The 20,387-nt window shown below is 46.8% G+C and overlaps 3 protein-coding genes across 4 annotated transcripts in view; 2 read left to right on the forward strand and 1 right to left on the reverse strand.

The window, feature by feature from the left end:
* Positions 1-2,804: 2,804 nt before the first annotated feature.
* LOC120697689 (TPR repeat-containing thioredoxin TTL1-like) lies at positions 2,805-6,776 on the forward strand. Its single transcript, XM_039980982.1, has 7 exons — positions 2,805-3,986; positions 4,458-4,659; positions 4,747-4,931; positions 5,020-5,353; positions 5,441-5,645; positions 5,835-5,941; positions 6,041-6,776. The coding sequence occupies exons 1-7, from the start codon at positions 3,079-3,081 to the stop codon at positions 6,200-6,202; spliced, it is 2,103 nt and encodes a 700-aa protein (XP_039836916.1). The 5' UTR covers positions 2,805-3,078; the 3' UTR covers positions 6,203-6,776.
* A 2,741-nt stretch (positions 6,777-9,517) lies between these two features.
* LOC120697693 (protein PLASTID TRANSCRIPTIONALLY ACTIVE 14-like) lies at positions 9,518-14,007 on the reverse strand. Of its 2 annotated transcripts, none has more exons than XM_039980986.1 (12): positions 13,716-14,007; positions 13,395-13,532; positions 12,730-12,855; positions 12,165-12,293; positions 11,962-12,051; positions 11,735-11,885; positions 11,112-11,221; positions 10,773-10,841; positions 10,404-10,509; positions 10,111-10,308; positions 9,984-10,026; positions 9,518-9,854 (listed from the first exon to the last, which is right to left on the reverse strand). In XM_039980986.1, the coding sequence occupies exons 1-12, from the start codon at positions 13,965-13,967 to the stop codon at positions 9,776-9,778; spliced, it is 1,491 nt and encodes a 496-aa protein (XP_039836920.1). In that variant the 5' UTR covers positions 13,968-14,007; the 3' UTR covers positions 9,518-9,775. The 2 variants fall into 2 exon arrangements, with proteins under 2 accessions (XP_039836920.1, XP_039836921.1); XM_039980987.1 differs by lacking the exon at positions 13,716-14,007 and adding an exon at positions 13,610-13,628.
* A 1,009-nt stretch (positions 14,008-15,016) lies between these two features.
* Positions 15,017-20,387, forward strand: part of LOC120697694 (probable protein phosphatase 2C 52) — a 53,365-nt gene continuing 47,994 nt past the window's right edge. The window contains exon 1 of the mRNA XM_039980989.1: positions 15,017-15,195. The gene's annotated coding sequence lies outside the window, so the exon portion shown is untranslated. The remainder of the gene's footprint in view (positions 15,196-20,387) is intronic.

The following is a 20,387-nucleotide window of genomic DNA, read 5'->3' on the forward strand; positions in this document are numbered from 1 at the left end:
ATGTACACCCACTAGTAGAAAACAAGCCAAAGGTCCACTCTAAAAGTACCGTTATGAAAATGAACTAGCATAGGTACCGGTTCATCTTCATACCGGTACTTTTGGGGTTGATGGAATCTATGGATGAGCCTTAAATACCGGTTGGTAACACCAACCGGTACCTAAGGCTCACCATAGGTACCGGGTGATAACTTTTACATTAGTACCGGGTGGTACCATCAACCGGTACCTATGGATGAGCCTTAAGTACCGGTTGGTAACACCAACCGGTACCTTAAGAGCCTTAGGTACCGGTTGGTGTTACCAACCGGTACCTAAGGCTCATCCAAGGGTTACTTCAAAAGGAAAATATCTCTCTTCCCATCACAAGTGATGTGTAGGTGAGATGGTAAGAAAGGTGCACGTGACACAAGAAGTCACAAGTTCGAATCCCAGCCACCACCGCATGCATATTTTTGACAAAAATGAATGCCATTGGTACCGGTTGTGTTACCCGGTGCTAAAACCAAGAGCCTTTGGTCTTGGTTGCGGGGTACTGGTTGGAAAAACCGGTACCTAAGACCCTATTCAACCGGTGCCTAAGGGCCTTTTTCCAGTAGTGACCGCCCCTCCTTGCGTCTATAAAAGGAGGAGGCGGGCTTTATCTTGGGGGACCGGAGGATTCACACGCACGTAACTCGCAGAACATGCACACCCGCTCCCCAGAACACGATATTGGCACTCGCCTCAATCAACTCCTCTTCTAGCAGAGACCTAGGAGCCTCCCTCCCTCTTTCGCCTCGCTTGTACCCCCTACTACAGGCACCCTCGGTGCAAGACAGTACAGTGCTCTCGCACACCCCTTTGCTGGACGTACGGCCCCGCGGCCAGAACCAGGATAAAACCGTGCGTGACTATGTTGCCTCTTGCATCAAACATCTGGGACGAGTAACACGCAGCATCATCACTAGTTGGTGCCCGACCCCTGGGTCAGGACACCGACACACTTTTTTCCAACGTGGAAAATATATTCGCGTTATTCTCTGTCTTGTTGGATTGGATATATAGGCGTTATCCGTGCCTGCTCGTGAAAAGAAAAAAATTAAAATCCATATTCTATACTATATAAATGTTGAAACAACGGAAACTATTTCTCTCCAGAATAGGTCCACCTTGCTCCTCACGGAGGCCTCACTTGTCAGCACGCGCCGGAGGTTTGACAGGAGGTGTGGAGGGCCATGCTAATATTTTTTACACCAGCAATTTTCTATAACTATCTTTTATACTCTCTTATTACTTTCCTTTGGCACATTTTTTACTTTCCTTTGCACATACATTCACCCATAATTTGCGTCATTATTTGTTTTGGAAGAATAATAATTGACATCATTGTTTTATGGAATGAAAAAATGTGTATTATTTTTGAAAGGAAAATAAATGACATCGATAGAAAATTTAGATCTTACAGATAGACGTTTACATAAAAGGATTAAACTCACAATACAAAGCGAGGAAAAAATTCATGAAAAAAAACTAAGATATATCTGGGGCGCCACACGCTCGAAAGCGTAAATTGGTCTCCTCCTTAACCAACTGCAACACGGTGAATGGCTGGACCTCCTTGGCTTCAAAAATTCTCTTGTTCCTCTCTTTCCAAAGGTTCCAAGCAGTGTGCATTGATCATCGCCGCCTTAGTTCATCATTGATCCTTCGACATATTTTGCAATGACTAAATCCACCGGTACTCAGGGCCTGTTTGGCAGGGCTCCGGCTCCTCCAAAAACAGCTCCGACTCTGACTCCTCAGATGAAGCGGCTTCTCTGGTGGAGCTGGAGCCGTTTTAAAAAATGTTTGGCAAAATAGCTTCACTTGTTAGATTAATGTGTAAGCCGCGTGAAGCCACGATTTCATGGTTTCACCTTGCCTGTGTAAGCCGCCGATGGCTTCAGGACCGGCTTCACACGTGAAGCCGGTTACAAAACTACCGTTTGGGAGGGCTTCGCCTGGAGCCGCTCCAGAAGCCCTCCCAAACGGGCCTCAATGTTTGCATCCATTGCCGGCTTTGTAACTAAATCATCATGCGTCCAAATTTGAACTAGCTCCCACCCGCTGTGCAAAGGGGCACTGCTGCGAATTAATGTGCTGGGTTGTTTTATTTCAGGCGCTGAGCCGCGGAGTGGGCATAGGGGATTACAAGGCCAACACATATCAAGTGGGAGACAAGATGGTAGAATATCAAGAGATCACTCACCAGACAAATAGCCTGCTTGTGCTAGAGGAGGCTGCCACAGGCGCTGGAGACTGGAGTTGGACCAGACTGAAATGAATTACTGTTGCTCCCGAGCAGTTTAGCTCTTCAGCCTTCCCCACCCACAGCACAGCCAGTCAGCCACCGGCACTATGCGTGGCGATGCACTGGCTCCAACTGGCCGCCCACCATCTCGTGACTCATCTCGCGCACAAAATTACGAAGATGAGTCACAAAAAAAAAATACGAAGAAAGACAAGCAAACGGCCTTTCCTCTTTTTTTCCCTTTCTGTTTTCGAATATAAAAAAAAGACATTCACAATACACACGCAGCTCATTGCCACGACAAAATCACATCAACAAAAGACCGTTGAAAAGCTGAACGAAATTCATATCAATGCATTGCCATGGGAAAATTCAGTTCATTTCCTTCCAAGCACAAGAATAGTTTACATTAGCTTTTGTCCCTTTCTTATTTTTTTTTAAAGTTAGCCCTTTCTTAATTTGATTTGATTTATGTTTGTTTTGGGTCCTGTGGCCATGCTTTACCACTCCCCCTCCCTCCGAGTATTCGACTATTCCTTTCCTTCCCTCTCACTTCTTCCTCCTACCCCTCACTTTGCAGTTGTAGCTGGGCGCTCTCTCCCTCAGTTGGGAGAGGAGAGCACAGCACGGAGACCCACCGCCCATACATACACGCACCTCTCCTCCGTCTCTTCTCGGAGCGCCAACTCGCTTCTGTTGTCCTTGTTCACCAGCTGTGTACTTCTCTTGCATGCCTGCCTGCGCTTGGTCGCCGAGGGGAGAGCTGCTGCTCGTGTCGGCCGCTGCGCTGTGACCGAGCTCCGGGGATGGCCGAGGCTGACCGGATGCGCCTGCGCGCCGCGGCGCTCGCGCTCCACGACGACGAGGGCGTCAGGGACAAGCCGGATCGGAAGGCGGACGTCTTCGCGGATCTCGGCTCGCCGGTCTCGCCGCTGCGCCTGCGCCCGACCGCGGCGACGCCGTCGTCCTCGTCCTCGTCGGCCGGGTCCGCCAAGTCGCCGGCGCCTGGCAATGCGGCTGCGGCGGCCGTGGGGAGAGGCGGCAGCCGGGGGAACCACTCGGGCGAGCTGGACGGCAGCAACCCGCCGCGCCCGCCCGGCCACCGCCGCTCCGGATCTGGCCCGCTTATTTTCTCCGGCGGCAGCAGCAGCGCGGGGAGCGTCGGGGGATGTGGCGGCGGCGGCGGGAGCACCGCGAGCTCGCCGCTCACCAATGCGCTCCCCACGGGCAACATCTGCCCATCAGGCCGCGTCGCTGGGGCGGCGGCAGCGCCGCAGCCGCCGCGCGCTCGCCCGGTCGTGCTCGGATCCGGCACGGGGCACTACGGCCACGGCAGCATCATGCGCGGCGGCGGCGGAAGTGCCGGAGGAGCGACTCCCGCGAGAACCAGCATTGACGCGGCTCCGCTCCACAGCAGCTCGTCGAGGTCTCCGGCGAGCTGCCCGGCGCCGCCGCCGGCCAGCAGTTCTGGTCTTCAAGAAATCACTCGCACCGGGAACGAGTGGTACAAGAAGGGCCGCTACGGGGAGGCGCTGAGGCACTACGACCGTGCCGTGGCGCTGTGCCCGGACAGCGCCGCCTGCCGCAGCAACCGCGCCGCCGCGCTCATCGGGCTCGGCCGCCTGGCAGAAGCGTTCCGCGAGTGCGAGGAGGCCGTCCGTCTCGATCCGGCGAGCGGCCGTGCGCACGGCCGCCTCGCCGGCTTATGTGTCCGGTGAGATTTCTTACCCTTCTGCAGTGGAATGGAATTACATCCACAGATCTCGCCTCCTTGTCTCCGCTTTGCTTGCGTGCAAATCCCATATGCTGTTCCTTTTCTTGTCAGTTCCTTTCGTCATGTTTATCTGATTTGGGATCATTACAGTTATGGTGCTGATCATTACCATTTGTTCTGTTCCTTGTTTTGGAAGTAAAAGCTCTGATCCTGTGATTACATGAGAAGCATGAGAAAGTTTGCATCTTTAGTTGGTAGTATGTTGTAGTGAGTTAATGAGGCCTTAATACGATGTGCATCACACAATGCAGCTGACAGGGACTGCTTACCTGCAGTATCGATTGTGCTTTGACCACAACAGGCAGAATCGCATATTCGTTGAACAGTGGTCCTAGTTCTTCTTTTGAGTTTACAAGTGTACAATGACGAATGGAAGTTTTACCCCATTGCAAAATGATTACCGTATCGCAGGCTTGGGATGGTTGACAAGGCAAGGATGCACTTCACACTGGCTGGGAGTGTAAACCCATCTGATCATGCTGAGTGGCAGAAGCTGCATGAGGTGGAAAGCCATCAGGGGAGATGCATGGATGCAAGGAAAATCGGAGATTGGAAGAGTGCACTAAGGGAAGTTGATGCGGCAATTGCCAATGGAGCGGACTCCTCTCAATTGGTAACCCCTCCGTACATTGTACTTGAAATCATGTTACTTGTTCTCGGTAGTTGAACCATTCACAAGGGAATTAATTTTCGCCTGCAGCTTCTTGCCTTGAGGTCAGAAGCACTTCTTCGGTTGCACAAGTTAGAGGAAGCTGATTCAACTATTACAAGTTTATTGAAATTGGACAATGCATCACTACCTTCAATACCAACCAAACTCTCAGGAATGGCATCTGATTCTTACATGCTTATTGTCCAAGCCCAGGTCAACATGGCATTTGGAAGGTACAAATATCAAACCTTGAGAATTGTGATAACTACTTTCCCTGGCTGTACGTTGTAGTGACACAATTATTGAAATTTGTTTCTGCAGGTTTGATTCAGCTGTTCAATTGGCTGAGAAGGCTAGACTTATTGATCGTGGTAACTCAGAAGTTGAAGTGATCGTAAATAACGTGAGGCTAGTTGCAATGGCTCGAACCCAGGGGAATGACCTTTTTAAGGCTGGCAAGTTTGCTGAGGCGTCCATAGCCTATGGAGAGGGGCTCAAATATGATCCCTCAAATCCAGTACTTTACTGCAATCGGGCAGCTTGCTGGTCGAAGTTAGGTCGGTGGGTGAAAGCTGTTGAGGACTGCAATGAGGCCCTAAGAGTCCAACCTAACTACACAAAGGCGTTGTTAAGACGCGCAGCATCCTATGCAAAGGTAAGAAATTTACATGCATCGCTATGCCTATGATAATTCACCAATTGTCCAATCATGGTATTGACGCCTCCCTTAACACTTTCATAGCTTGAGCATTGGGCTGATTGTGTGCGGGACTATGAGGTGCTGCGCAAGGATCTTCCTGGTGACACAGAGGTTGCAGAATCTTTATTCCGTGCACAAGTCGCATTGAAGACAGCCCGTGGAGAGGAGGTGTCAAATATGAAGTTTGGAGGGGAGGTTGAGGCAGTTACGAGCTTAGAGCAACTCCGAGATGCTATCCATTCACCTGGTGAGTTTCTTCTCTAGTACAAATCTACTGTTGTACCCTAGGCCCTGGCCTGTCATAATCATTCTCACCTCCCTATTGATTCTCGCTGTGCTAATCAGTGGATAGATAACCAGGCCTGTATGTTGCAATATTTTCAGAATGTTGTTTCATATGTATAAATAACCTGTTATTTGTGTGGCCTGTCTGCAGGTGTATCTGTTCTTTACTTCATGGCAACAATTAATCAGCAATGCGCGCAGATTTCCCCATCCGTGGACTCCCTTTGCTCCGAGTGCCCTTCAGTGAATTTCCTGAAGGTATTCCACCAAATATATCACGCTATTAGACGCTGCACTTAATTGCATTTGACGAGAGCTCCAAAATCGCTAACCAATCATCTGTATACAAACGCGCAGGTAAATGTTGATGAGAGTCCTATGGTAGCAAGGGCAGAGAACGTGCGCGTAGTCCCAACCTTCAAGATTTACAAGGATGGCACGAGAGTGAAGGAGATGATCTGCCCTAGCTTACAGGTCTTGCGCTATTCAGTGAGGCACTATGTTGTCTCCAGCTCGTAAGGTCTGGTACTCAGTTCTTTGGTCCTGTTAGTGTCCACCTGCCAACATTTCACCAACAAATTGTTCCTATATAATATCGCAGCCTCCACAGCATTTTCACCAGCTCGGTATAACCCCCTATTAGGCATGTTGAGCAAGCTTGGTATACAAAGAAGGAACCTCCTATGCATTTCCCCCTTCCATGTGTTGCTAGTCTTGTGCATTCCTCCTCTTGCAACTATTTCTACCCACATTTGACCCAGCTTAAGCAACCCTTCCATCTCACGCATTGCTTGGCTTTGTGCCTAAATGACAATTGCGCTCCTGAAGAAAGCCTCCCTGTGATGTTCCTTGGATGCATGTCGCTATAGAGACGAGGATAGATGGCTGGCTGGCTTTCTCATTACATGTACATATAGCATATAGCAATACATCAAACCCATTGATAGATTGGTTTTCTGGTGGAGAGAAGGTGGTACCAGATTTGGGCATTTGGCGGCCGATGGAGATTGGACAGTAGAGGTGTAGTTGCCATTGTAGAGGAGGGGATAGTTGAAGAAAGATAATGTATTATTGGTATGTAGAGAGAGAGAGAGAGAGAGAGAGAGAGAGAGAGAGAGAGAGAGAGAGAAAGAGGGAGGTGTCTGGTGTCGTTGATGTCATTTGCATAGATATGCCTTTCTGGTGGCCTGTGGCGCTGATATACATATATATATATATATATATAGTTCATGCTGACATTGGTTTCTATGAATAAAAGATAGCTCGACATTCTTTCCCATTTTGGACTCAAGCTGGCAAATCTGCTCAATCTCCCTGTGGTTTCCATACTTGCAAGTGAGATTCCATTCTGCATCACACAGAAGGCCCATGTCATCAAACTCTAGGCTTTTGCTGTTGCTGATACTGTTGTGAGCTTTACTGTTGTTGACTGTCTAGCATGATAATACATGTCGGCATGTGGCATGAGAGGGCCGGATCATGTAGATGTAGGGATGAAGAAGCTAGGAATTGGACCCTGTGCCGTGTGTTGCTCGCTTGTCTGCTTGGGACTCGAGGCCCGTTCAGCGCCTGCCTAGACGAACCACCTACCATCTCGTCGGCTAGGAGTAGCAGGCACTTGTCAGTGCTCCCAACGGAGCTTTGGAGTGACAGAAAGGGAAGGCTTTTCAGCTGGAGATTGCTGGATCCGCCATAGATTGCATCTGCGAGCGAAGGGGGGCAATGATTTGGGTCCCGGTGCCGACTTCTCCAGTTCTCCTTCTGAAAGCGCTTCTTTTTAGCGCCTGAATGCGAATGCGTTGGTTGGTCGGTTGGTGCCGTTGATTGCTAGCTTGGGCACAGCATGACCAGTTCATATATGCTAATACTACACGCAAAAAAAATGCTAGTACTAACATGTCTGCGCAATCATAGGCTCATAGCGCAATGCAAAAGACCCCGGGCGATTCAGAATGGTTGCTACTCTGTCCATGTGTTCACGAGGCAAGATTGAGTATGGACGCCAAAGTTTTTCGAGTCCCAAATGGAGTTCCTGTACTAGTATATGTGTGTGTGTTCTCAGCGATGGAGTTGTACTGGACCTAGCTATAGATTATTATCCGCAGATGCTCTGCACGCGTGCCAAAGGCCTGCAGGCTCCATCTGTCTCTCTCCTTTCGAAGAAAACGCTCCCTGTCCGGAGCATTTTTTTTGTTCTCCCCTGTAGTACGTTCTGCTGCCGACAAGAGCATTTGAGCAAACAATGTTTCAGGCGTCCAATGAGGAAAGGAGCAAACAAACATAGGCCCTTGCTCTTGCAAGGTGTACAAGTCAAGTAACCTTTGCTCTTGCTCTATTCTGCGCAAGGAGTAGCAGCACGTCTAGAGAGAGAGAGAGAGAGAGAGAGAGAGAGAGAGAGAGAGAGAGAGAGAGAGAGAGAGATCTGATCTCGTTCGTGCCGTTGCGCGCCGCTCGGCCAGGCTGCCCTAGTCGAGCTTGGCTCGCAATACGAGCAGTGCCGTCGTCAGCCCGCGCCGACTTCGTCGTTCTGGCCGGCCGCGGCCGGAACAGAACGGAATTGTTTGGCACCGTCGGCCGTCGGGGTCCGGCCATGCCGACGCCTTGTGCCTAGGCCTGCGGCGGCAGCTTTTGCGTGGGATCCAGCGACACCGTCACGCGCGCGCCCTTGGTCCACCACGGTAATCGGCTCGCGGTCGCGCCGGTTGGGCGGCTCCGGCTCCGCTCCGGACAACAGCTAGCGTCGCGTAGAGAGCACGGCCGCCGGCACCTGGACTGCTCGTCGAACAGGGCTCGGGATTGGGAGACGTTGCGATGATCATGCGACGAGTACAATAGGTAAACGGTAAACCACCATGGATCTTTTCAAAAGATTAAAAAAATGAAAAAAAAGCCAGTTGAGAGTGTGATAACGGATGAGTGATGACACGGCAGCTTGCTAGTTGAAACTTACTTCGTTTCCTCTTTGAATGACAACTCTTGGTATTCTTAGCTTGTTTTGTTTGTAGCGATCTTTGTCAATTAACGTACAAATACAACTAAAAAACCGCCCTACAAAATAGTGTACCAAAGGAGTGGAGACTGATCCCAAATGTTCTACCGCTACTACAGTAGCTGATAGGCTTGCGCTGATGCCATTGTGACTTGTGGTCTGGTTGAGTATGATGCATTTCAACATCAACACGTGTGTGAGAGATTCAGAGGTGGTGATCGAAAAGAAGAAGGGGGTGCCTGTCTGCTTATGGCTTCTGTGAGAACCATCTAGGCTGCTAACACCCGACACTACTCCCACTATGGTTTGGACTTGGGAGTGACAGAATAAAGTTTATTTCAAAAAAAAAAGTGATAGAATAAAGAGAGGCTTTTCAGCTCTGCTTGCTGGATCAGCCGAGGCCAAGCCATAGAATAAAGAGATTGCAAGGGAGGGAGCAATAATTTGGATGTCGGTCCCAGTGCCGAGTTCTGACCAACGTCCTCCCAGAAATTTTCGTTTGTGGGGAAACGGAACTATCTGTAGAAATACAAAGAACTCAAAACCTTTGAGGCCAGTCTCAATGGAGATTTCATGGAGGGTTTCATGACATTAAATGCCATCAATTTTGCTGATGTGGCAAGGAGAGAGAAGCATGGAGTTTCATGAGATGTGAGGAGAGTTTCATCACCATGAAACTCATCTCGCATGGTTACCTAGTTTCCAGTCTAGGTATCTGTGCCTATGAAGCTCCCACTAAGACTGGCCTGAGAAATGGAGGGGGAAACGAAATTGAACAGGCCAATTTCTGGGAAATGGAGGTTCGAGTTCTACACTGTGTTCTGGGAAAGTTTGGTCGGATAATATCAGTTTTCCTAGAACAAGAATACTCAGACTTTCAACTATCTTTCCTCCCAGAAAGACAATTATCTGTATTTTTGTTTAGTTTGTGGGGATCCTCTAGTGTTAACCTAGAAATACAAAGAAGGCAGCCCTACAAAATCCTCTACAAAAGAGGTGGCAACTGCCTTTCGAAACCCTCCAATATCTAATGATTCCAAGTCTACTAACACACAAACTGATATTAGTTCTACGTTCTACTGAAAGTAGCAGCGCCTATACAGCTAAAACAAAATTCTGTCCTGATAGATGTCCAGTGACTCGATGATCTTCTGCAGGAGCATCTTCCGGTGCAGACGGTACCTGTGCATAGAATAAGGGAATGTAAACTTAACAAGCTAGTATTGAAAAGCTAAATATTTCATGACCTAATGCAGGCCCAAAGTTGAAAAAAAAATCACTAGCACCATAACAAATAGGTTGTTGACATACTTGACTGCAATTTCCCGCGTTTTGCTGATATGCACATCGGAATCTGGAACATTTGTCGGAATAAGTTTCAGCTCAAAGTGTAACTCAGAAACACAAAGTCGCTATGAAGAAACATGAAATAATTTACCTAAGATCTGCTGGTCTTGTTCAATAGTAGTTGAGAATGAATCCAACATTTGGCGGCACTCCTCTTGTAACACTTGAGCAGATTTTCTCTCCACACTCGGTATTGCAGGTACATCACCATCCGACCATGTTGGCAATGCTCTAGCTGCTGCTACAACAGCTCCATCCACGAAGTTAGTTTCTACTGAGGGCAATGCGGCTGAAAGCAAACACAAACAGGATGGCTTGAATTAATATTATGGGTTTAACAAACACAGTATGATTCATAGGGAAGTATTGCAGAACAGTTCCTACAGTTGTGGTACAGCTCGTCATGCAAACCGGCAATATTGAAGACTGATAAAAAGGAATCCATGTGAATCTTCGCAGGGCTCGAGAAATTTATAAGTTCCCAAGGATTCTGCAGAATTTGTTTCACACCAAGGCAGATAGGATGTCAATTAAAAAATGGTACACCAAAAGTTGTAGAAAATGGTTTTGTACAACAGGTTATTGTGATGCTTATGAAAGCAACAGAGAATATTTTAGTAAGCAAGATCTTTGAATCCAAAGTACAATTTTAACTGAAACAATTTTATGATACCAAACAAACGGTTAAAAAAACTTCCCTGCATCCTTGTACACAAAAAGAAGTGGTAACAAGATACAAGTGCATGCCCATACCGTTGGTGATGAGAAACCATATCTTTCCATAAATTTGCTGTTTACTCCACTCATATAATCTATTGTCATCTGTACATGGACCAAAGGCATACATAAGGAAAAAGAACTGGCCTGAAATTTTTGAAAGAATAGCCTTTGTGGAATAGTATACTTCAACTAAGACTAATAGAACAAGGTTGTGCGAAGATATTTCTCATATTTCTATTGCTATGTGCAGTAGTCGATTCACAAGTTCAATTTCAATATGAAACTGAATAAATTTGGCTTCACTAGCAACATAAACCAAGTAATTATTTGCTCAGAAAAAAGGTAAAGATGAGCACACATCCTAAACAATACCTCATCTCCTTTCTTGATTGCATGTCCAGCCTTAATCATAACTTCGAGCATACGATCTTTAAAGCGCCAATGCAGGAAGCAATTAGCATTGGGTGAGTGGTTCAACATATCTGGAAAGAAAATGACAAGTCATAATTTAGCTTTGGTATTCCTAATCAGAAGATTGGGAGGTGTGCTAGCAGTGACACGAATATAAATTGACTTAAGGTGAATAACTATAATGTTTGGGAGAATTAAAGATGCAAAGCACTTGTGTGAAATATGACAGTAGATGTATTTATTATGGCTTTTAGCTCAGGAGTTCTACTTTTGTGCAGGTAATAGTGTTAATATAAGAGAGATTATCTACTATTAGTATTTAACTTACATTTCATACTGATTCAAACACTCGAATATGCTGTATTATGCAGCAGTAAAAAAACAAGCATAGCAGCATACAAAGCCACAAAACAAAGTAGAGTTAAGGTCCAATGAAAGTACATGGTTAAATACAATTATTGTGATTATCATCTCTCAGGCTCATACACTAGAGCTTTGTTGTTGATTTTAGTACCTAATACATATTGAAAAGCTGTAAATAGGGAAACATGAAAAGAAAAAAAAAGGAAAAAAAAAAGAAATACCGGCATAAGGAGCTAGGATATTTGCATCTTGGATAAAGGCTCCCATTCTCATCTTCAAGTTGACAGAGCGAGACTGAACAATACTCAGTGCCCAGAGAAATCTCTCATGGTCACGGGCAAGGCGTTTTAGCTTTAGAGGAACTGCTTTGTCCTGGGACTCATAAAGCTAATGTTAGAGGAGCCCAGGAAGCAAAGCTGGTAAAATAATACAGTGTACAGAAGTGTACCCAATGCTTTTGCCAGAAGTCAATTGCTCGTTGCTGGTGTTTTAACATTTCTGAGGCAAGATCTTCATCTTCTAGTTCCATCAGATCCTCCTAGAAATCCAGGCATGTAAATTCATTCAAACTGTAGAATCAGATATAAGAAGCTTCTGGCTCAAAAAAAAAAGGACAAAGTAGAAGTTTACTTTTAGTTAGCTTTTGGATACCTTCGGTGCCAGCAGCAAACTAGTGCATTCATCAGGCCCTGGCAAAAAATCACCATATAACTGCCAAAAGTTGTCTTGTATATCAAATGCATAGAGAAGAAGGCAAGCCAATCTTAGATCCCAATCCATCTGCAGGAATAATACAAATCACATTAGCTTGCAGTCTGCATCACTATTGAAGCTTGACATCAGTGAAGGAGGAAAACATGATTTATGTTTTTGACAATGGTGTCATTTGTTCTCTTATTTAACAGTGAGGATAGTGAGTTGACAAATTCAATCATATAGATGGAATGTACAGTCGAATTGCTGTCGATTCTCAATTACTGTTCAACTGCCAGTGCTACAAGAACTAAAATATTCTATGAATACCGAAATTGCATGATATAAATGCAACTTCAACACAGAAGCATTAAAGGGCTCCAGACTTTTACAATGATGTATTCGATTACCACACCCACACTTATTTGCGTGAACAATCCATTCACCAAGCTAACTCAACTAAAACATCTAAAATAAACCAGCGAGTCTGCGACAGCATTAATAGTGTGGTTAATCCATTTACCTCTGGATCTGTTGATTCAATAATGTCGAATATAGGATGACCTAGTGGAATAATGTCAGGGAAAAACATCCAAGGTTTCTTTTGAGTTATAGTCAGCATTAGCTCTAAGGGAATCTCCATAATTACCTGAAAAAAGCAAGCAGAATCAATATTCATTTGAGCATATCAATACTGTGTACTAAAACTAAATTTATTATTGAAAAAGTTGGAGCATCCTCGTCAAATTGTATCATTGTTTCTGAACAAGACCATTGTACTACAGCATTATGAAGAAGTAACATGTGGGCATTGGATTTGGCAAAGTGCATGGGAACAAACTTGTAGTTCTATGCCATTATTTTTGGCAGCACCACGAAGTAGCATAAGCAACTGACTTCCACTGGCGATTATATAGAAGATACTATACATGGGCATGGAAATTGAAATATAGTGTTGGTAAAACACGCATTGACAAGAAGCAAGTACCAATTTAAACCACTATGCTGCAGAACTCACTTATTGACAAGGCAATGTCATGACTAATCACAAACTACATCCATCACACAAGAGACTAACTAATGTGGTGAATCGCATATTCGCATCCTGTTGCGTCGAACTGATGGTTTGAACCTCAAATTGATTAGAAGGCTCTAGTTAGAGGTCTGAGAATCACTGAAATGTCTCACTCTAGCTCTGCGGAGCGGCTCCACGTCCCGGGAAGCATACACACCCATCCCGTCCGGCCCTTCCAGGAACTCAATCCCGTACGCGCGCATCATCCGCGCGTATCCTATCCGGTAGAAATCAGGGTCCGCGGGCTCCATCTGCACAATGCCAACGCGCACATGAGCAATCCAAATGCCAGTACGACGGCCGAAACGGAGAAGACAAGGAGCATCACAAAGCCATGAGAAGCTCATTTCCATCGGCGGCAGAATCAGAAGCTTTCGCGGCAGTTTAAAACACCCAGGAACAAGAAATTCCAGGGGTTGGGAAGATACGGGGACCTCGGGCGGGAAGGGGTCCTCCTCCTGCGGCGGCTCGAGCAGCCTGAGCGGAGGCGTGACGTCCTGCTGCTCGGCGACCTCCTCCGCCGCGGGAGGCGCTGGCGGCGGCGCCTGCAGGCGCGGGCGGCCGGCGCGCAGAGGCTGCGCGAGGCGCCGGACGCCCGGGGCAGCGACGTGGCGGGGCGGGAGGCGAAGAGACGGAGGAGGGAGAGGGGAGGGGTGGAGGAGAGCGGAAGCCGTGGGGGTTGCCATGGCAGGGCAGGAAGGAGGGAAGCGGAGTGTGAAGTGGACCGAGACGTTATCTATTGGGTAGCGGGCGGCGCAGGGCATCTTGTTTCTTGAGTCCGCCTTCCAAACGGGGAGACGTAATCCTGGGCCGTTCCGTCTACTGGCGATATTCAAAAGAAATTTTGAATAGTATATAGCAGCAGCAATATACTGCATTTTCAAAATAAATTATGGAATCACATGTTGAAGAAATAGTATAAAATTTTATACTAAAGAGGGTTTGAGGTGCACTTAAGGGTCATCCATTTGCACCCCTAAAGAGCACCTTTGGAAAATATCGCTGATACAATACATGGTAACAAACCTTTCAAGATTTAAAACATTAAGGATAGAATCATGTGCCTTTTGGTCCAAGAAGGCCATAAATGTTAAGTTTTTATAAGAGATAAATGTACTTTAGCACATACAGTAGAACACGAGGTGTGTTTTACATACCTTTAACAACAGATGAATATGCTCGATTTTTTGTTATCAAAAATATGTGAAGCAGGTGGGGATCTTAACCCAAGAAATTGGTAAAAAAAAATGTAATTCCTGATTTATACTTTAATCCGACCACAAGTTCCTAGCAATTTATATTCGAAAAGTTCCTACGGCATGTTTCAATTTCATCAAGTTTTCAACTGACAAGCTCAGCACAAACAACAGCTTGAGCGGTTGGGCCTTCTCCCCACATTCCTGACATGTGGCCCATCCGTAATTCTCGGCCCGCATTTTTGCCCTTGGAGACCCAGTAGCAGGCGCCGCTCAGCCCGCGACAACACCGCCATGCCGCTCCGATACTTCCGACCGAACGCAAATTCTCATTGCTCGCTTACATCTGGGCCTAGAAAAATCTTAACCCCACACGTCAGTGTTCAAATAGCCACAGGACCAGGTCGCCCGACTCCCAGGTGTTCACGCCTCCCGAGCCACGTACGCACATTAAAAAATAATAATAAAATAAACCCGATAAAATTATTTAAGAAGGGAGGGCGAGAGCATGCTCCTCTCCTCCTCTTCTTCCCTTGCCTGGGCTTTCATCTGATCTCACCTCACGCGCACACTCTCCCGATCACTCCCCCCTTCTCCGCCTCCAGCTCATACCCACCGCCCCACCCCTTCCTCCCCCTCGCACTCAAATCCAGCGCCTCGCAGATCCGCCGCCTCCCCGATCCAATCGCCTCGGCATCCTCCCGATCGGATCCCACAGGTGAGCTCCGCCCCATTGCTCCGGCTCCCCGTGCGCGGTTTCCTGTTCGAATTTGAAGTGGCCTTGCATCTGAGCTCCGTGTCTGATGGTGCTGCTGCTGCTAGGGTTTGGGTGTCTGCTGCGATTTAGATGGTTTACGATGGCGCCGTGAAGGACCAGGATAGCGCGGCGAACACAGCGTCTTCATCGTCAGTGGTGTCGGAGGTGTCGGGGGATTCGCCCGCAGCGTCGGAGGCGGCGAGCGCGAGACCCTCGGCGAGGCCGCCGCACGATAAGAGGCTCGGCGTGCGGCACCCCTTAAGCACCGCCGGTTCCGTGCCGGGGGAGATGATGGTGGAGCCAGGAGGGGTGCCGCCCGCTCAGGCTGTGGCAGAAGGGGAGAAGGGGAGAAGGAGGAAGCCAGCGAGGTGGAAGAGGAAGAGGCGGCGGCTGAGGAGGAGGCCTCGTCCACGGAGACGGAGACGGAGCGAGGTGGGTACAAACGATGGAGGTGGAGGGGGGGGCGAAATGGAGGCATCACCTCAGCGGTGGCTGTGGGGGACACAGACGAGGTTTCGTCCATCACGGTGACGGTGGCACAGGGGGAGAGGAAGCAGAAGACCGCACCTGCAACTTCTACTGTTATATATACGGATCTTTTCTTCATCCACGCATGGTAATTTTTTTATCTTTAAAATTCTGAATTTATATTTTTTTTAGTTGTATTTGATATTGACTCTTTGGGTTAATGTATTTGTTAGTCGTATTGGCTATGGTCTCTTTAGCCTAGTCAATTGTTAGTTGTATTGAGCATGGACTCTTTAGGCTACTACAAGCCAATGTATTTGTTAGTCGTATCGGATACAGTCTCTTTATCCTAGTCAATTGTTAGTCGTATTGGAAATGTACTCTTTGGATTACTACAGACCGTCAGATCTTTATAAAATTCGACGGTCCAAATTCTTCTTTTTTTGAATTAATTATATTAGACGTGGACTCTTTGGGCTACTACATGCTAATATATTTGTTAGTCGTATCGGATACAGTCTCTTTAGCCTAGTCAATTGTTAGTCATATTGGATATGGACTCTTTAGGTTACTACAGACCGTCAGATCTTCATAAAATCCGACGGTCCAAATCCTTCTTTTTTTGAATTAACGTGGGAATTTATTGGCTTTCTCGGCGAACGTGATGGCTTCTTCTAACACTCAAAGATATTTATAAAATCCGACGGTCTAATTTTTTTAATTAATTGTATTGGATATGGACACTTTAGGCTACTACAGGCCAATGTATTTGTTAGTCGTATCGGATATAGTCTCTTTAGCCTATTTAATTGTTAGTTGTATTGAACATGGATTCTTTGGGTTACTACGGACCGTCAAATCTTTATAAAATCTAACGGTCAAAATCCTTCTTTTTTGAATTAACATGGGAATTTTTTTGACTCTCTCAACGAACGAACTAACAGCTTCTTCTAACACCATATAATAGATAGATTTATCGAGAGTCGACCTTGAGCCACCTGATCCAGGTCGAACTTTTCCCCACATTACTACTGCAATCGGACAAGACAGCAGCAAGATGTTTTGATTCCTCTTCTCTTTGCAACGGACAACGGGCAAGGCAGCAGCAAGATGTTTTGATTCCTCTGCTCTTTACAACAGCTTCTTGCCGCTGTAGCTGTAAATCGGGAATCTTGCGCGCTCTGTCTCCACAAGCGCTGCTGTGTCTGCTTGCGCTCGCTGCCTCGCTGGTTGTCGCGGGAACTGGCGCGGCTGGCCTGACGGGACGCGGCCTCCTAGATGGCAAGTGGCAACGGTATGTAGCCGAGGGGTATTGGTCACCTATATCCACATTTATCAAAACTAAATCTATCTATCTATTATATTAATATTTGAAGATCAAAGGAAGCTACCACGTTCGTCGAGAAGGTCTAGAAATTCTTACGTTAATTTAAAAAAGAAAAGTCCTCCACCGTCGAATTTTATGAAGATCTAACGGTCTAGATTCAAGAGAGCCTAGAAATTCCCACGTTAATCTGAAAAAAGAAAAAGGCATCTACCGTCGGATTTTATGAAGATCTAACGGTCTACATTCAAGAGGGCATATAAATTCCCACGTTAATCTGAAAAAAGAAAAACCCTCCACCATCGAATTTTATGAAGATCTAACAGTCTAGATTTAATATTATAATTAAATTATTTGAACATCAAAAGGAGCCACCACATTTAATCTGAAAAAAGAAAAAACCCTCCACCGTTGGATTTTATGAAGATCTAAGGATCAAAATTCAATATTATATTAATTGAGCCACCATGTTTAATCTGAAAAAAGAAAAATCCTCCACCGTCGGATTTTATGAAGATCTAACGGTTTAGATTCAATATTATATTAATTATTTGAAGATTAAAATGAGCCACCACGTTCGCCGAGAGGGCCTAGAAATTACTACATTGATCTGAAAAAAGAAAAGCCATCCACCGTCGGATTTTATGAAGATCTAACGGTCTAGATTCAACAGCCTAACAAATAATATTAGCCTTTCTGAAACGTGCTAAAAAAGGCAGAAGCACTGTGTTAATCCCAGGATAGTGGCCACACGGCAGCACGGGCCGACTTGGGCACAAGGTTAGGGCAGCAGCGGCGGGAGAGTAGCAGAAGCACCTCACCTAGGATTGCCATATCTTGGTGCCGCTGGGGGGTGGGAGAGGGAGGGAGTAACAACAAAACACCAGCAACGTACGAGCAGACGAGCCCAACAACTGCTTAGGGATGGGCAAAGCAGAGCATATGGTTAGCGTGGGAAAATGATAAAGAGCGAGGTTGAACGGACAAGGAAGGTAGAAAAAGTGAGAAGAGAAAAGGAAAGTAGAAAAATAAGAGAAATAACGAAGAAGGAGAAAATAAAAATTATTAATTTAATAAGTATGTTTATTATTATGTAATTTCATATAAAATTATATTATTATGAAATCATATTATAAATTATAGGAAAATATAAAATCCATCTATACAACGAGTTATATAGATAGAGTAATATATGATATTTGACATCTTCCATGTATTTGTGAACAAAATAGGTTCCAGCTCCATCCAAGAATGAAACTGTTCTACCAAATATATTTTTAAAAGATTCAGCTTCATCACAGAAGCTGCTTCATCTGAGGAGCCACAGTCAGAGACGTTTAATCCACAGTTAGAACTCTGCCAAACTATCTCTAAGCCGATAACTATAGATAGAAAACTGCATGTAGTATTCAACGAGAGCGAACGAGGGGTACGGTAAATAAAGTACCAAATACATCTATTCTATTAAGATAAAAATATCCAAAAACTAAATAAAAAAACTAGCTACCTGCACTAATAGCGTGGGCCACCTTGCTAGTTTTATCTATTGGGTTACCTATACCCAGTTAAAAAATGTTTCCATACTCGCACTCGCATGAGTAATTTATAACCAACAGGTAACCCGCACCCGAAAGCATACCCGAGAAATATATATAAATATCAGACATTCACATGAAAAATAAATCATTCCAAACTTCATTGCAACTAGATAATAGAAATACGGCATATGGCTCATTAGCTCGTTGCAGCAAGCTAATAGAAATTGGATTTGTGCCAAATTCATTGGGCATATGGGCTAAAATGAGTTAGGTACTTAGGCTGGCTTATTTTTTTCTGCAGGTATTTTTTACCCGCGGATAGACGGGTATGGGTAGTATACATCCGCACCCGTACCTGCCATACCCGATGGGTATAGGATTTTGCCCAATAACGTAACCACAGCTAGAAAACTTATTTCATACCTGTCTTCTTATCAGGTAAACCCGTCGGGTACTCGAGTTTCGGGTACCCGTTGCCATCTTGACTCTTAAGTCCACTCTTAAGTCCACGTCTAGATTGATATTTGAGGGTTTCTGGAGCTGCAAAAGAGGTGCTCCGCAACTCCATGTTATTTGCACTGCAGCTTTAGAGTTGGGGAAGCTCTAGAGTTAAGGAACATTAGGGTGTTGGCTAGAAAAATATTTGAAGCTGGTGGAGTTGAGTTCCAGAGCCATAATAGGCTCTAAGTTTTGGTGGGCTCAGGAAATTTGAGCAGCTCCCATTAGCCTTTAGAGGCCCTAAATTAGGGGCAATTGCTAGACTTGTTGCATGTGAAGAAAAATATATTTTAATATGTTGAGGATTTTATCATAACATACAAGGCCTGATGCAATAATATCAGCTTAAAGAAAAATATCATCTCATGTGGGGACGGCATGCAAAGCCGGACGCAACATGTTATTGCATATAGGGTCTGTTGGGTTATTTTTTTAACTCACCCCAAATAGCTCTAAATAGCTCAAGGGGAGCTAAACAAGAGGGCTATTGTAACATCCCGAAATTTACCGAATCAAATCGTTTGCTAAAACCGCCATTTTAATCGTTGAGCTCGGAACTTTTCCGCCCGATCTCCCGATCCCCGAAAGACCCGACCCCGACACCCGAATCCATCACCCTGTTCGCCCTTGACCCGTGCACGCGCCCGGCCGCGCACGCACCCGACCGTGCACGCGTGATCGGCGCTGCGCGTGGCCGACCGCGCGCCGCGGATCCGGCGCGAATCTCTCTCCCCCTCTCTTCTTTCTCTCTCCCCCTCTCTTCTTTCTCTCTCTCTCCCCTCCTTTTCTTTTTCTCCCTCCCATTTTCCTTATCTTCTTTTCTTTCCCTCTCTCCTTCCCTCCTCCTCTGCTGCGCGGCCCGACCGCGCCACCCTCCCCACTCCCGGCCCGCTCTGCTCCGCTTGGCCTAGCCCCCCTCCTCTCTCTCGCCTCCTGGTCGGCCCGCTCCAGCGCCGCGCCTCTCTCCTTCCCCGCGCGCTCGGCCCTTCAATCCTCTCTCTCTGCTCCCGAGCGCCGCCCGACCCGGCTTTTCCCCCCTCCTGCTCCGCTCGGCCGCGCGCACGCCGCCTGCCCGCGCGCGCCTCCTGGCCGTGCGCCCCGCCTGCCCAGCCCGCACACACGCACACACCACGCCGTGGCGCCCCGAGCCGTGCGCGCGCCCACGCCACGCCACGGCCGCCTGGCCGCGCCCGCGCGCGCCGCACCACGCCGTCCGGTCCCGCTCGCCCAGCACCCCTCGTGCACCGCCCCGCCGCTCGACGCGTCACATCGCCGGCCGCATCACCAACCCGCACGCACACGCCGTCGCCCCTGGGCGCACAGCG

This window comes from Panicum virgatum, chromosome 3K (genome assembly GCF_016808335.1).
Source record: "Panicum virgatum strain AP13 chromosome 3K, P.virgatum_v5, whole genome shotgun sequence".
In the NCBI taxonomy this organism is placed as follows: Eukaryota; Viridiplantae; Streptophyta; class Magnoliopsida; order Poales; family Poaceae; genus Panicum; species Panicum virgatum.